At 39.6% G+C, this 18,149-nt stretch overlaps 2 protein-coding genes across 2 annotated transcripts in view; both read right to left on the bottom strand.

Annotated features, from left to right (window-relative positions):
• COL6A5 (collagen type VI alpha 5 chain) overlaps positions 1–18,149 on the bottom strand; it is a 157,919-nt gene that overhangs the window by 136,003 nt on the left and 3,767 nt on the right.
• Positions 577–912, bottom strand: LOC113918943 (60S ribosomal protein L36a). Its single transcript, XM_035726144.1, has one exon. It carries the CDS (start codon positions 895–897, stop codon positions 577–579), a length of 321 nt encoding a protein of 106 aa, XP_035582037.1. The 5' UTR covers positions 898–912.

Genomic DNA, 18,149 nt, shown 5'->3' with positions numbered 1-18,149 from the left:
AGGCTGTCTCTTTGCTTAGAGGACCCCTTTCAATATTTCTTGTAGGGCTGGTTTCGTGTTTGCAAATTCCTTTAGTTTTTGTTTGTCCTGGAAGCTTTTTATCTCTCCTGTTTTCAATGACAGCCTAGCTGGATATAGTATTCTTGGCTGCATATTTTTCTCATTTAGTGCTCTGAAGATATCATGCCAGTCCTTTCTGGCCTGCCAGGTCTCTGTGGATAGGTCTGTTGCCAATCTAATATTTCTACCATTGTCGGTTACATATCTCTTCTCCCGAGCTGCCTTCAAGATTTTCTCTTTGTCTCTGAGACTCGTAAGTTTTACTATTAGATGTCGGGGTGTTGACCTATTTTTATTGATTTTGAGAGGGGTTCTCTGTGCCTCTTGGATTTTGATGCCTGTTTCCTTCCCCACATTAGGAAGTTCTCTGCTATAATTTGCTCCAATATACCTTCTGCCCCTCTATCTCTTTCTTCTTCTTCTGGGATCCCAATTATTCTTTTTTTTTTTTTTTTTTTTGAAGTGAACATAACCTCATGATTTTATTGTCTTCATAATATTAACAAAATATGAAGCTTAGAACTGGATCACTTGGCCCTTTCTCTTCTTATCTCCTCCCAGTTCAAAATGCTTGCATCTCTTAATAGCCAGCATTCTCTTAGATCTGCAATTGGGCTCAACACATTCAAGCCTCAGCACAATCTTCTTTGTAGTTTTAGCCTTTTTCCGGAAAATCGGCTTAGTCTGCCCGCCATAGCCACTCTGCTTCCTGTCATAACGCCGCTTTCCCTGGGCATAAAGAGAATCTTTGCCCTTCTTGTACTGTGTCACTTTGTGGGGCTGGTGCTTGCCACACTTCTTGCAGAAAGTCCGGCGGGTTTTAGGAACATTCACCATGTTTGCGAGAGTGCTATCGGCATGGAAAAGTGGGATCCCAATTATTCTAATGTTGTTTCGTCTTATGGTATTGCTTATCTCTCGAATTCTGCCCTCATGATCCAGTAGTTGTTTATCTCTTTTTTTCTCAGCTTCTTTATTTTCCATCATTTGGTCTTCTCTATCACTAATTCTCTCTTCTGCCTCATTTATCCTAGCAGTTAGTACCCCCATTTTTATTGTACCTCATTAATAGCCTTTTTGATTTCGACTTGGTTAGATTTTAGTTCTTTTATTTCTCCAGAAAGGGTTTCTCTAATAACTTCCATGCTTTTTTCAAGCCCAGCTAGTATCTTTAAAATCATGATTCTGAACTCTAGGTCTGACATCGTACTAATGTCCATATTGAGTAGGTCCCTGGCAGTCGGTACTACCTCTTGTTCTTTTTGTTGAGGTGATTTTTTTTGTCTTGTCATTTTGTCCAGAGGAGAATAGATGAATGAGAGAAAAAAATGCTATCAGTTTAACAGTGTCCCCAGAAAATATACTCTAAACAAATCAGAAAAGACCTGAAACCAGGGGAAAAGAAAGGGAAAGAAAGAAAAAAGAAAGAGAAAAGAAAAGAAAAAGAACAAGATAAAAACAAAAAAAAAGAACAAAACAAAAAAACAGAGTATGATCAAATATGATCAGGCTGGTGCATAGATCTGTGCCACACACTAGATTTGGGGTGTCTTTTGGTCTGTTAGAAGTAAGTGCCTCCCAAAATTTTAAAGAAAGAAAGACATATATGTACAAAATAAGTGTTGATACGATGAAGGGATGGAATATGACTGTAAAGATGAAAATTACAAAAAATTTTAAAAAAGGAATTGATAAGGTGTTTGAAAAAAGAAAGAAGAGGATTAAAAAAAAACTAAAAAAAAAGGGGAGAGAATGTGATCAGGCAGGAGACTAGAACAAAGCCATACACTAGAGATTTAGGGTATATTTTGATCTGTTAGAAGAAACTGTAACTCAAAATTTTAAAGAGAACAACTTATATATATATGCCAAAAATAAGGGTAAGTACTATGAAAGGATAGAATATGACTCTAAAAATGAAAAATAAAAGTGTTTTTTAAAAAAGGGATTGATAAGATGTTGGTTGAAAAAGGGAAAATGAAAAATTAAAAAAAAAACAGTTAAAATTAACTTTGAAAGACTAAAGAATCATGGTAAAAAAGCCATGAATTCTATGTGCAGTATTCCCTTAGCGCTGGAGTTCTCCCATTCTCATTGATCGGTAAACTTGGTCTTGGCTGGTTGTTCGTGCTAATCTTCTGGGGGAGGGGCCTGTTGCCGTGGTTCCCAAATGTTTTTGCTGGAGGCAGAATTGCCCCGCCCTTGCTGGTCCAGCTAAGTAATCTGCTCCGGTTTGCTCTCGGAGCTTTTGTTCCCTGAAAGCTTTCTGTACAGCTTTGGAGGACCAGAGTGAAAATGGCGGGCCCCCAATCTCTACCCGGAGGAGCCGAGAACTCGGGGCCCCGCTCCTCAGTGCGCCCCCAGAGAAAAGCAGTCAGTCACTCCCGTCTCCCCGGTCTCTGGCCGCACTCCGTTCTCACCCAGCCTTTGACCGAGCGTTTCTATCTCTGGCACCTGACTCGGTGTGGAGTCTCCAAACCCAGCAGATCCCTGCTGTGCACTCCTGCACCACTCCTCCTGGGGGAGGAAGGGGAGTCTCCCCGGCTCTGCCGCTTGTTGGGTCCCTGCTGCAGGAGCAGTGGCCTGACTGGGCCGCAGATCACAGTTTATGGCAACCCCGAGCTGAGAGCCCGCGCCTCAGCTCTGTCTCTGCAGCCGGCTTCCCCGCTCCGATACCTGGGAGCTCTGCCACACTCAGGCACCCCCGGTCTTTCTGTGACCCCGAGGGTCCTGAGACCACACTGTCCCCGCGAGGGTTCCACCCCCCGCTTAGCCACTGGAGCGACGTCCCTCCGCGGAGCCGACTTCTAAAAGTTCCAATTTTGTGCTCCGCGGCTCTATCACTTGCCAGAAGAGGCCAACTGAGGCCCCCTCCCCCACTGTCTCTCCTCCCGAATATCGCCTTGGATTCACTTCTCCTCACGTCCTACCTTCCAGAAAGTGGTCGCTTTTCTGTTCAGAGTGTTGTTACTCTTCTTATCTTCGATCTCCTGTTGAGTTCATAGGTGTTCAGAATGATTTGATCCCTATTCAGCTGAATTCCTGAGACCAGACGAAATCTAGGTCTCCCACTCCTCCGCCATCTTGCTCCGCCCCCTCGACAAACACTTCTTGAGAATAACTATGTTCTCTGGACTGTTGTAGGCAGTTTGGATTCAGTAGGGGATAAAAGAGACAAAAATCTTCACTCTCCTGAAGTTTTCATGCTGCTTGCTCACATGTGTGCCTCCCCCTCCAGACTGTAAACTTCTTTGGAGTGGGGACCACAGCATGTTTGCTGCATCTTTACATCCCCAGTGCTCAGCACAGAGAGAGTGCTCAGAAAGAAAGGAGAGAAGGAAGGTCTGAAGCCAAACACTGAGGCAAACACTTCTAAAATAAGCCAAAATGATGTGTCCTCTCCAACAAGGGCCTGAACAGAGTGCAGGGAAACAGCAGAATTAAGGAAATCTTCAAGGAAGAGGTGGCATTTGGATTAGACTTGATGGATGCCTAGAATATCAAAAGGCAGAGATAATGGGCGGAGATGGCTCTGGTGTCCATGGTGCTGGGACAGCAAATCTCGAGGATGGCAGGATGGCAGCAAGCGGCCGGTGTGTCCTAGAGGCTGCCGGCTTCTGCTTTGGCTGTGGGGCAGGATGTGGAATGAGGAGGGGCGGCAGACACAGCTAAAGAAAAAGGCAAGGGTTGGGATGACGAGATGGCAGAGGGCTCTAAAGGCTGCAAGGAGCATTTTAGGAGTGACTCTATTCTGTTGGCAATTATGAGCTGATGATGGTTCTTGAAGGAAGAGGAGGCAAGGAGATTCCCTGGGGATACTGTGGAAGCGCTGATATTTGCATCAGCGGCACTTTGACTAGACAGCCCCTCACTCCACTTTCCAAACCAAGGGGTTACCTTATGCCCAAAGGGTAAGAAGAGAGATCAAAGACCTAAGATACAGAGGAGCCCATAGCTTGGTGGTGCAGAGCATCAGTACAAGGAAACAGTTTCTCAGCTTTTTCTTATTTGGGGAAGGACTGGTATCCCATTCTGAGGACATCTTCATCAGAGCAAATTAGATTAGGACTGAAGGCAGAAATGTTGATGCCACTGTCTTCTAAAACCAAGACAAATAAGGCACCTAAGAAACATGGGCTGCAGCTTAATTAACAAATCTACCAGCTGTCACTTGCCCAGTCATCCAATACTGCCATTTATTGATAATTAATGGAACTGTTAATAGGCTCTTGGACACAAAGAGTAAAAGCCATTAAATAGTCCCTCCAAGAATATATAGCCTACTTAGGGAGCTGGAATAGTTGTATGAAAAGATAAAATATAAAAAGCACCAAATACTAAACTCCAAAGTATAGTAAGGGTCAGAACTTGTTGGTTTCTAAAATGTCACTGTAGACACCATCATACAATAATGATTTATGGCACCTACTCCAGTGCCTGGCACACACTAGATGCATAGTAAATATTTACTGGAAAGAATAAATGAACATGATATTTTGGAATAAGTTATAAAGAATGGAGTAAGAAAGAACTTTAAACAAATAAAACTTTGTTTTATGAAAAATATCAACAAAAGCATATAAAAACACTTGATATATTCTAACAACTTCTACAAGTTTGATCAAGGGTTGGGAAAAAATTCATCATTGGAATTCATAATTCAAATTGTGATCTCCTTTCTGAGACTTGGTTCCCTAATATGCACAAGAGGGTTGAACTTCAGCAATAAAAAGCCTTCCTTTTGTGAATCAGAACCTGGTTCTTCTGCTGAAGACAGGCTCTGATGAAGACAGAAAACAAGCAGGTCCATCCCTCCAAGGTCTGGACCTCTCAGACGAGGCAGTCATCCTTCTTACCAGAACATGAGCAGAAAACACATGAGTACATCCAGAAGGTTCCTATAACAGAGGCCCCAGGCATCAGAAATTTTCATTTTTCAAGTATTATTAATTACCCTTCAACCATCTCATCCAAAACCTTCTTACAGACCAAATTTATTTTTTAATAAACATCCCCAGAAAGAAGAATGTCTTGCTTATGTTTCTAAGATTTCCATCTGCTAAAACTTCAGAAGGCTTGTTATATCCACATAGGAATAAATGACATTGAACTATAGATGCCCTTTATATCATAAAACTCCCCAATTAGTTATATCTCCATCTATATTCTCACTGCCTGATTTCTACTGGAGTGGTAGTTTGCTTTCCTGCAGTAGTTTATCTCCTTGAATCTGTGCCTCATTATTGGTGCTGCTGCTGACAAAACAGAACGTGGCTCTGCTCTTCGTTCTCATTACAACTTTCTGAAAAGAAAACAACCTCTGGGCTGGTGGTTTTCAGCCATGGCTACACACTAGATAACCACTAAAAAAATTTTGATGCCTGGTCCCATTCCCAGAATTTCTGACTCAATTGGTCAGGGGTGTGGCCAGAGCGCTGAGATTTTTAAAGCACCCCAGGTGATTCTGATGTTCAGCCAAGACTGAGAACCACTGGGTTAGGCCATCCTAAAGGGCCTAAACAAGCTCTCTATAGAGAGTACAGGGGTACATTCGCAAAGAGAAAAAAGTCTGTACTTCAGTGACCTTATCTGTAAGTTGTGATCAATAATGGTTGTAGCATTGTGTTGTTGAGATGTTTATATGAGATCACATATATATGGCATCTTGCAGTAGACATCTATTTGGTGTCCCAACATTCACAACTGCTTCTGAGAAGCTATGTTCCCTACTTTCAATCCATGTAGTTGCTGTAATCATTATCTTGCCCTTATTCCAGGAAAGAACACCTGACTTAAGCCAGCACTGTTCTAATCACTGATTGATCCAAGGATGAGCACCTGACCTAGACCATCAACACCAATAAGCATCAGCCAGTAGATGGGCTTTTGCTAGATCTACTGGGAGGAAGAAACTCTCTTGCTGCAAAGATGCTAAACTGGTAGAATATAAGCCTAGAGCTGCTGGGGTCATCTTGCCACCATGAAGGAGAACCGCAAGATCAAGAGAGACATGTTTGTGATGACATCAACTGAACACTTTGATCAGCCTGACATGTCCTTGGCTCATCCTTAGGTATTTTAGTCAATAAATCCCATTTTGTGCTTGAGCTAGTTTGATAGTTCACAGGCAAAAGAATCTGGACCAACATGCACTTGACAACCTTTGAATATGCTTAGATACTAGACCCACTGGAAAATTCAGGATTGGGGCCTCTAGAATGGTTCCTTCTTGCAACTCTGCAGAACCAGAGTGTCTAGAGAGCTCTCAAATTCCCAATCCCTCTGGAGCTGACCAAACTCCATGGTACCCACACTGTTTCTTCCTCTGTCCCAAGCCTGAATAGCCCTTGTCTTATAGACATCTTAAAATCACAGCTAGACTTCAAGACCGCCTGGCCTGTCCCCTGACTACTGTGGCTGCATCTACCTTCCATGTTCCCATTTTCCCCAAACATTCAGCCTACACCACTAGTTTTTAATAGCTCGTGTGTGTATTTTATTATCTGTATTGTTTCTTTCTTTGTTCATGTTTGGTTGATCCATCTTTAGTGTAAGTTTTGAGGGAAGGGATCATGTTTTAGTCTACTTTTGGGTTCTCCAAATACAATGCAAAGCAAGTAAATGCTTGCTAAATTTAATTAAAAGCATACAGTAGGTTAGGGGATAAATGCAAAGTTGAGTGTGTGGAGTGTGATCCCAATTTTTTTTAATTGTCAAATATATTTATTTTTAGGATGTGGGGTTGAGGACACTTTTAGTTGATTCTTAAATTAAAAATTTTTTTTCCTAAGTAAAGCAAACAAAAAATTGGGTGAAATAATCCACAAATATGTGATGCCGTTTTCTAGAATAATACCAAATTAAAGACTGTGTTGTTTCAGTATAGTGATTAACAGCATCTTGTTTCTCTCTTAAAAGCATCCCAGGACTTTCAGTTTCCAGTTTGGCATGTAAGGAGCTTGAGAGTCATTACTACGTCCTAACACAAGTAAAAATATGAACCATCTGAAAACCAACAACTCTTCTTGGATCCATCAGATAAGTGAAGTAAGAGGGTAAACCACGGCTCCATTAGAGGCAGAGACAGGTGGATACAGAGAATCACAACTCATCAGAGCAGAATCCCATGTGCAGAAATGTCTCTGGATACCTCTATGGGAACCACAGTGCCAGGGTACAGGAAACTTAACTATAATTGACAAATTGTTGGAGGCTCAATGTGGACAAATAGGAGCATTAAAAACTCCAGGGGAAGGCCTACACTTTTGTAAGTTTTACCTCCAGGAGCTCTACCACATTCTCCCAGTGAGGATCCCAGAAAAACCGCTGTGCTTCCAGCAGGAGGGCCAGTGGGGGGTGGGGAGGGAGAAACCATTTTGAAATATTCCAGAGTTCTGTTCTTCTTAACAAGACCTGCCCTCAGGAGACACTATTTTACCAGAGTCTAACCTACTCGGGTTTTACCAGAACCTAATCAACCTGGAAGGGAAATACCTAGCTCCAGCCCCCTGTAGCCATCCTGTCCCAGCAAAGGGGGGTGAAAAACCTGAGAAGCACCTGTGAAGTTCACAGGCCAGGAGCACAGGCTCACTAAAAGACCGAGACCCAGTCATAGAAATATGGAACACTTCCCTTCCATCCACACTTCACTACCACATCACTAAACATTTATTGCAGTCCCTCTTGCACACTACGTCATATCCAATTTTCAACAAAAAATTGTAAGGCAAGCTAAAAGGCAAAAACAGTTTAAAGAGACAGATCAAGCAGCATAACTAAGAAAGAGCAGGGATATTGGCATTATCAGACTAGGAATATAAAATAACTGAATAATATGCAAAGGGCTTTAATGGAAAGAGTAGACAGCATGCAAGAACAGATGCGAAATGTAAGCAGGACATGGAACTGTCAAGAATCAAGAAGAAACACAAGAGGTCAAAAACACTGTTACTGATGAGCGAGCAGAAGGCAAGCTGAAGACAAAGCATAAGCTGACCCTGTAACCTCCCCCTACCCCCCACTCTTGGGTGGGACATGTGTGACATTCTTCCAGGGATCTCCCAACTAAATGTTAATACCTTGCTAGAGGGGAAAACAACCTTAACTTGACAATGGCAAGACCTAAGGTGGGCATGTACTGCATGGAGCACTGGGTGTTATACAAAAACAATGAATCCTGGATCACTACACCAAAAACTAATGATGTATTGTATGGTGACTAACAACAACAACAACAAAAGACCTCTGGTATCTTGTAGGTATCTTGTAGGTCGGTCCTCTTTAGCATATGAAAGTTCTTTTGAAACCTCCCTTTTTCTTACTTCCTCCAACTGCCAAGTATATAATCACCACTCCTCAGGACCCCAGGGCAGCAGCTCTTTCTGCCCACAGGTCCTGTCCCCGTGCTTTAATAAACCACCATTCTGCACCAAAGATGCCTTAAAAATTCTTTCTTTGTCGTCAGCTCTGGACCTCGCCCCACCGAACCTCACCTATATTCCAAAACCCCGTCATTACAAAATGAAAAATGCCTTTAGTGGGCTTATTGGTAGACTGGACATGGCTGAGGAAAGAATCTCTGAGCTTGAGGATATGTCAATAGAAACTTCAAAAACTGAAAAGCAAAGAAAAAAGTCTGGGAAAAAAAAATGGAACAGAATATGCAAGAACATCCCTAGATGTTCTTGGGACATCTACAAAAAGTAGAACATACTTGTAGTGGAACAACTACAAAAAACAGAACATACTTGTAGTGGGAATACAAGAAGGGGAAGAGAGAGAGAAAGGAATAGAAGAAATATTTGAAACAATAATGACTGGGATTTCCCTTAAATTAATGTAGACACCAGATCACAGATCCAGGAAGCACAGAGGCTAACAAGCAGGATAAATGCCAAAACAAAACAAAAACAAACAACAGCACCAACAAAAACTATACCCAGGCATAGCATACTCCAACTACAGAAAATCAAAGATAAAGCAAAAGTCTTGAAAGAAGTCAGTAGAAAGAAAAAAAAAAAACCTTATCTATAAAGAAGCAAAGATAATTATTATATCTGACATCTCCTCGGCAACCAGCCATGCAAGAAGAGTATGGAGTGGAATATTCAATGTATTAAGAGAAAAAACCACCAACTTGGGATTCTGCATCTTGGAATATTATCCCTCAAGAGTGAAGGGAAAATACACATTTTCTCAAACAAAAATGGATAGAATTTATCACCAGCAGACTCGTCTTGCAAGAAATGTTAAAAGAAGTTCTTCAGGGAAAGAAAATAATAGAGGCCAGACACTTGAATCTACATAAAGATTCAAGTTTTAATGGTATCCAGGATTTATTTTAATCAGGTATAGTAAAACATGCAGACACTAAAATGATTGTCATGAAGGAAGAAGCATTTATTTCAGCCCCCTAATAACAGGAGGCAAAGCACAAGACAAAAGGCCATCTAGGGAAGAACTAAGGCAAGAGGAGCAGGCGGAGAAAGAGAAAGGAACTGTGAGTGGGAGCTTCCATTGTGGTTTTCCTGGGAAGGAATGAGTGAGGCCAAGTCAACAAGCCAGGTGGATTTAGAATTGGATAGTTTGAATAATCTCAGTGGGCTCTGGGCTGTCAGGGTGGTCCCTGGTTGTCTAGCACAATCCTGGGATGATTAAGAAAAGGGGATAATGCCCCAGAGTTCAAGAGCCCAGTAAGAGTAGTCAAGTGCGGGTATGGACTCGGGTTTGGTTGGTTTACTACCAAAGAAAGGCTTGCAGGCAAATTCTTTCCTTATCTCTAGGAATTAGTCAACCATGGGGAGAGGCAGTCCCTCCCTAGTCAGCAAGACTCCAGATGCCAGAGCCTCAAGAATACAGAAATTAAGAAAATGTAGTTAATATAAGAGCATTAGAGAAGGAATAAGTAAAGCTAAATACATTTATTCTTATTCTTAAACAGCCTAAGAAATAATTGTTCAAAATAATAATTGTTCAAAATAATAATAATATCCTCAAAAATAAAAATATAATTGATGATTATAGTTTATATATAAGTGAAATGAAAGATAACAATGATACAAGAGACAGGAGGGATGAAGTAGGGATACTTGGTTATTATAAGGTATTGGCAGTACCCATGGAGAGATATAGTGTTATCTGAAAGTGGATTTGGAAGTAACCAAGATGTCCTTCACCAAGTGGAATGGATAAATACACTGTGGGACATCTGGACACTAACAGTATTCAGAGCTCAAAAGAAATGAGCTATGAAGCCATGAAAAGACAGAGGAAGCTTCGATGAATATTGCTAAGTGAATGAAGCCTGTCTGAAAGACTACATACTCTATGACCCCAATGTAGAAACATCAGGAAAAGGCAAAACTATGGAGACAGTAAAAAGATCAGCAGTTGCCAGGAGTGGGGAAAGGAGGCATGAATAGGCAGAGCATGGAGGATTTTTAGGGCTGTGAAACTACTCTGTGTGATATTATAATGATGGATATAGGTCATTATAGAGTGAACCATAATGTAAACTATAGACTCTGGGTGACTAAGACAGTAATAAAACCAACTTGACCTGCATTTTATTAACCCCATGAGCTGGAAATTCTAATCAATGTCAGTAACACTCTATTCCTTCCAAGTTGCATGGACTACTTCTAAGACACCTCCACCTTGCTGTACCGATACATATTCCCATTCCTTACAGATCAAACTCACACCAGTTTGCATATTATTGTTTGAGAAGCTTTCCTACTCATAAATGAATCATAATGCATGCTAACCAAAAGCAAACTTGACTCTTAACATTAATATATAGTCAAAACTGAGGCTGCATCATAGTATAAACCTGAGGGATCCAAAAATAAATCTGAAATTTTATGCCAAACTTGTAAACTAGTATTATTTTCTTAAAACTTTAGAAGCGGAATTATAAGCCATTGGCACTACAGTTCAGGAACAATATTCTCAGCACGGTCATCTGCTGGATTATTCCTGAGGCCACTGTGTTGCATTCATGCCACACGAAGCAAATACTCGCTTGCAGATGACATTCAGAAAGAGCATGTTATGTGGAGATACATTTTTTTCCTTAACACTGCTCATTTTCCCATTCTCTTTTTTTTTCTTTTAAAGATTTTATTTATTTATTCATGAGAGACAGAGAGAGAGAGAGGCAGAGGGAGAAGCAGGCTCCCAAGGAGCAGGGAGCCTGATGCGGCACTCAATCCCAGGACCCTGAGATCATGACCTGAGCAGAAGGCAGACGCTTAACCATCTGAGCCACCCAGGCGCCCTTTCCCATTCTTTTTATATTCTTTATGATGTATGGGATGAAGATAATTTAATATAAATATTGACTACTTGGCGATTTTCCTTCTCTTAAAATTTTGAGCTGACATAAAGGGCATTCCCCCCCCCCCCCTTAACAAAGGCTGAAGGAATGTGAGGAATTCAAAAACAGAATTTTTTGTCTTGAAAGATTGATGGTGTAGGTGGCAGTAATAAGTAAGGATAAAATCCAGGTCCTAAAGATAATCTGTTTTTATATCGTGAGTGCTAACACACTAAGCCAAGAGTCAGCAAACTTTCCCTGTAAAGAGCCAGACAGTAAATATTTTGGGCTTTGACTCCAGTACAAATACTCAATTCTACCCTTGCAAAAGCGAACACAGACAATCCATGGAAACAAATGAGCATGTCGGCAGAGCTCCATTAGGACAGCGGTGGGTCCCGCCGCTGAAATTTTGCCTTATGAGGTTCCCATCAGAATCAAGTTAATTAAAAATTATTTTTGATATAACTTTTGATACTTAAAAATGTTCTTTTTTCTGTCGTGGGCAAAACTTAACAGACTTTTGTGGGCCCTTATGTTAAGAAAAAATTTAAATATTTTTGACCCTAAAAGTTTAATTTTTTCCTTCTGATTGATTGTTAAAGAAATTAAAGCATTTCATGAGGCCCTAAAAGTACTGGGGTCCCTAGACACGGTGCCTTCTGTGCGTAGTGGATAAGTTGGCCTTGTGCGGCTGTGTTTCAGTAAAACTCTACTTGGTGGCAGGTTGCCAACTCTACACTAAACAATTATACAAGTTTAGTATTATGATACAATCTCTATTATTCTTCCTGGTATATATATATTTTTTAATTTTAAAAACAACTGTTGGCTCAAATATTCCTCCTCCTAAATGCACCTCCTAATTTAAATTTTATTAATACTCATATTATCTGTTAATCTATTTCCTTATTTATTTAACTATTTGAGAATCCTCAATAATTGTTACAGACCAGTATGGTCATACTGGTTGAAACCAACACCTATTCTGAACGTTCAATGCCTAGTCATTAAATATTCTTAATATCAGTTTTGTATTTACCTTATTCTTCCTAATAGTTGCATAGTACTCCATTATATTGATGCAGCCTACTTTATTTAACCAATTCTCTATAGATTGTTTCCAATTTTTTCACAATTCCAAACAATGTCACAATAAACAGCATTGCACAGTGAAGGAAGTATTTCTATAGAATCACTTACTAGGAGTGGAAATTCTGGGTCAAAGGAAATGCATATCTAAAATTATAATCAATATTAGACAATTGTAACAAAAAATGTTATGCCAAATCGTGTTTTCCCACAGGAACATATGGGAGTCTTTATTTCTCCACATTCTCACCACACAATTTTTAAGTTTTGGAATCCTGATTAGAGGGAGGAAACTCCATATTACCACATGGCTCTTTGAATTTGCAAGATTATTAGTGAGACTGGTAATTATATTTCTCTTACGAACTGTATACTTAAGATCTTTACCCATTTCCCTCATGAGTGTTTGTCTTGCGTTGATCTGGATACACTCTTAAAATTTATGAATCTACACAGTGCTGGATTTTTTTTTTTTTTTTTTACTTTCATTGCTTTATAGATGGAATCTTTTCTTTTACTCACCTCACTAAATTATTATTTGTACCGGCTACTTTACTGAACCTTCCTGCTAACTCAGATTATCCTAGTATACTCTTCTTTTAAATACAAATGATGATACATTGGCCCCTTCTTTTTAAATGTACATATATTAGTCTCTTAAACTATTACATTTACTGGAATTTCAACAACAATGTTAAATAATGGTGTTAATGTTCCTAACTTAATGGTAATATTTCAAGTTTTTCACCATTAAGTGTGATATGCTGACAGTAAATATTTTGTTATTTATAATATATATTTATAATATATATTTCTAATCATAGAAATTTATAATATATATTTCTAATCATAGAAATAAGAAAATATCCCTTTTTTTTTCTTATCTTAACCTAAGATTTAAGGAGATCAAGAATGGCTGCTAAATTTTACCAAAGACTTTTTCAGCATGTACTACGTATTACCTACTGAACTTATTAACAAAATATTAGTGAATAATTTATTACAGCTCTTAATATTTAACTATTTTTGCTTTTCTAGAACAAACTCCACTTAGTCAATTTATTTACAGAACTTTTTCTTTCTTTTTTTTTTTTTAAAGATTTTATTTATTTATTTGACAGAGAGAGACACAGCAAGAGAGGGAACACAAGCAGGGGGAGTAGGAGAGGGAGAAGCAGGCTTCCCACCGAGCAAGGAACCCAATGTGGGGCTCGAGCCCAGTACCCTGGGATCATGACCCGAGCCAAAGGCAGCGGCTTAATGACTGAGCCACCCAGGCACCCCTCTTCTTTCATTTTTTGATTGAATTTTATAGGGGCAAGAGAAGTCTCCCGATCTGTTATCATGAAATTATCTTTTAAACTTTAGGGTTTTTATACTGCAGCTTTTTATTTTTAAGAACATAATTCTTGCTCTGTGATCACAATACCACAACTATTTCAATTTTATTTCTAAGTTTAAATAGAATTAATGTGCCCTATAAGTCCATATCCATTCTTTTTTTTTTAAATCCAATTAGCCAACTTTATAGTACATTATTAGTTTCAAATGCAGTGTTCAGTGATTCATCCGTCTTCTATAACACCCAGTGCTCATCACATCACATGCCCTCCTTAATGCCCATCACCCACTTAACCACATCCTCCCACCCACCTCCCCTCTAGCAACCCTCAGTTTGTTTCCTATGATTAAGAGTCTCTTATGGTTTGTCTCCTTCTTTGGTTTCATCTTGTTTCGTTTTTTCCTCTCTTCCCCTATGATCCTCTGTCTTGTTTCTCAAATTCCTCATATCGATGAGATCATATGATACTTGTCTTTCTCTGATGGACTCATTTCAATCAGCATAATGCCCTCCAATTCCACCCATGTTGATGTAAATGGTAAGATTTCATCCTTTCCAATGGCTGAGTAACATTCCATTGTATATATATACTACATCTTCTTTATCTATTCATCTGTCCATGGACATCTGGGCTCTTTCCACAGTTTGGCTAATGTGGACATTGCTGCTATAAACATTGGGGTGCATGTGCCCCTTCAAATCACTACATTTGTATCTTTGGTGTAAATACATAGTACTGCAATTGCTGGGTGGTAGGGTAGCTCTATTTTTAACTTCTTGAGGAACCTCCATACTGCTTTCCAGAGTGGCTGCACCAGCTTGCATTCCTACCAACAGTGTAGGAGGGTTCCCCTTTCTCCACATCCTCACCAACATCTGTCGTTTCTTGACTTGTTAATTTTAGCCATTCTGACTGGTGTGAGGTGGTATCTCATTGTGGTTTTGATTTGTATTTCCCTGATGCCAAGTGATGTGGAGCATCTTTTCATACATCTATAAGCCATCTGTATGTCTTCTTTGGAGAAATGTTTGTTCATGTCTTCTGACCATTTCTTGACTGGAGTATTTGTTTTTTGGGTGTTGAGTTTGATAAGTTCTTTATAGATTTTGGATACTAGCCCTTTATCTGATATGTCATTTGCAAATATCTTCTCCCATTCTGTAGGTTGCCTTTTAGTTTTGTTGACTGTTTCCTTTGCTGTGGAAAAAGCTTTTTATCTTGATGAAGTCCCAATAGTTCATTTTTGCTTTGTTTCCCTTGCCTTTGGAGACATGTCTAGCAAGAAGTTGCTGCAGCTGAGGTCGAAGAGGTTGCTGCCTGTGTTCTTCTCTAGGATTTTGATGGATTCCTGTCTCACATTTAGGTTTTTCATACATTTTAAGTCTATTTTTGTGTCTGGTGTAAGGAAATGGTCCAGCTTCATTCTTCTGCATGTGGATGTCCAATTTTCCCAACACCACTTGTTGAAGAGACTGTCTTTTTCCCATTGGACCTTCTTTCCTGTTTTGTTGAAGATTAGTTGACCATAGAGTTGAGGGTCCATTTCTGGGTTCTCTATTCTGTTCCATTGATCTATGTGTCTGTTTTTGTGCCAGTACCATACTGTCTTGATGATGACAGCTTTGTAATAGAGCTTGAAGTCTGGAATTGTGATGCCTCTAGTTTTTCTTTTCTTTTTCAACATTTCTCTGGCTATTTGGGGTCTTTTCTGGTTCCATACAAATTTTAGGATTTATTTGTTCCAGCTCTGTGAAAAATGTCGATGCATTTTGATAGGAATTGCATTGAATGTATAGATTGTTCTGGGTAGCCTAGACATTGTGACAATATTTGTTCTTCCAATCCATGAGCATGGAACATTTTTCCATTTCTTTGTGTCTTCCTCAATTTCTTTCATAAGTGTTCTGTAGTTTTTAGAGTACAGATCCTTTACCTCTTTGGTTAGGGAATAAACCTTAGGTTTATTCCTTTACTTAGGTAAAGTCCATATCCATTCTTGGATTCTTTATTTTGATTTTTCTTTTTGCCACCTAAAGCAACCAGGTCAGCACTGTCCAACAGAAACAGAATGCAAGCCAAATATGTAATTTGGTTTTTTTTAAAGATTTTATTTATTTGACAGATAGAGACATAGCGAGAGAGGGAACACAAGCAGGGCGAGTGGGATGAGAAGCAGGTTTCCTGCTGAGCAGGAAGCCCAATGCAGGGCTCGATCCCAGGACCCTGGGATCATGACCTGAGCAGAAGGCAGCCGCTTAACGACTGAGCCACCCAGGCACCCCAAGCCACATATGCAATTTTAAATATCTTAGCAACCACAGTAGCAAAGAAATACATGAAATTAATTAAATAATGTATTTTACTTAACTCAATATACCCCAAATACTGTAATTTCAATGTGTAATCGATATAATAATTATTAACACAACATTTTACATTCTTTTTTCATTTTAAATCCTCAAAATCTGGTATGTATTTTACTCCTATAGCATAACTCAACTCAGATTACTCACATTTCAAGCACCCAATAGTCACATATGATGAGTGGTTACCATACTGGACAGCAAAGCCATAGATCATGATACACAAAGGAAATGACATTATTCTTTAGGTCCTCAGCCCAAGGTCTTCTACCCCACAGGCTAAGGAGATCAATGTCTCAGCAGATCCACAATCCTTACGACACACACCAGTTACAAAGCACTGGGCTAGACAACTTTTAGGAAGTGGCTAAGGAAGACAGTGTTTCTCAAGCTTTAATGTGTACAAGAATTACCTGGGCATCTTGTTAAAATGCAGGCTCTGATTCAGTAGCTCTGGAGTGGGGCTTGAGATTCTGCATTTTTAACAAGCTCCTAGAGGATGCAGGTCCTCAGAAAACACCTGAGTAACAAGGATTAGGTTATAAGTCCTGACATCTGGTATAACTTGAAGAATGTCTTTCTGATACCTTCCCACTTGCCATCCACAGCAATCTAAATCAGTGGTGTTTAATGAAAATATAGCACAAGCCATCTACTGAATGTGACTATAGAATTCCCTGGTCTCATTCCTGCCATTTTCCCTCTAAGCTCTCATCACTGAGTCATTGTCTTCTTTTTTTCAAAGATTTTATTTATTTATTTGACAGATAGAGTCATAGCGAGAGAGGGAACACAAGGAGGGGGAGCGGGAATGGGAGAAGCAGGCTTCCCGCCAAGCAGGGAGCCCGATGTGGGGCTCGATTCCAGGGCCCTGGGATCATGACCTGAGCCTAAGGCAGACGCCCAATGACTGAGTCACCCAGGCACCCCTGAGTCATTGTCTTCTGAAATCTGATGCTGCTAAGATCATTTATATGGCCAGTCTAATTTATTTTTTTATTTTTCTGCTTGAATATTTTATTCTTTTTCCTTAAATAACACCATGCTAATCTTATTTGGGGTTGGGGTTTTTTGTTTTCTCAGAATATGATGAAACTTTTGACCTGCTAATGCAGATGTTCTTTTACTTTGGAAAAGTTTTCATCTAATTAATCTTTCTCAAATGAGAAATAGTTTGTGACACATCTATTTAATATACAGTTTTATTGCTCCTTTTTATTTGCCCCCAAACTATTTTTAAATCAAAGGTACATCTTGACATTAATGATAATTTGAGATCACAGACATGCAATATGTTTTATATTTATTTTCAGTTCCTTTTATCCTCTTTTTTTGGTCAGAAAATCCACATAGTCTGATGCTATTTCTCTCATTTTATATCACTATTTTTTTAAAGATTTTATTTATTTGTTTGACAGAGAGAGAGACAGCGAGAGAGGGAACACAAGCAGGGAGAGTGGGAGAGGGAGAAGCAGGCTTCCTGCTGAGCAGGGAGCCTGATGCAGGGCTGGATCCCAGGACCCTGGGATCATGACCTGAGCTGAAAGCAGATGTTTAACGACTGAGCCATCCAGGCGCCCCTCATTTTATATCACTATTATTCTAACCATTTTTCTCTTTGTCCTTGCCCTCTGCAATCTATGAGATTTTTTTCCAAAATTGTCCTCCAAGTCAAAACCTAATTTTCCAGCAGGTTGACCCATGCCTTCCAATTTGGGTTTTGGTTTTATGTCCTTTCTGTGCTTTCCTTGGCTTTGTCTTTTTTGCATTACCTCTTGCATTTCTCTGAGCCCTTGCTTTAGAAAACCTGTGTTCTCTAATGCCTTAGAGTTTAGAGTAATTTTCTTCTGTTTCCTGGAACAATTCTTTATCTTTGTGTTGCATATAACAAATGCTTCCTTTTTTCTTGGAAGTATTTTTGCATAAAACCCATACTGATGCTTTAGGTTTTCTGTGCATTTCTTTGAATGTGTG

Source organism: Zalophus californianus, chromosome 1 (assembly GCF_009762305.2).
Source record: "Zalophus californianus isolate mZalCal1 chromosome 1, mZalCal1.pri.v2, whole genome shotgun sequence".
Taxonomy (NCBI): domain Eukaryota; kingdom Metazoa; phylum Chordata; class Mammalia; order Carnivora; family Otariidae; genus Zalophus; species Zalophus californianus.
The sequence above is the reverse complement of the archived record's forward strand: the minus strand, read 5'-3'. Positions and strand labels throughout refer to the sequence as shown.

Excerpts from the sequence above, each read along its gene's own strand:
- LOC113918943 (XM_035726144.1), bottom strand. The coding sequence starts at position 897 with ATGGTGAATGTTCCTAAAACCCGCCGGACTTTCTGCAAGAAGTGTGGC.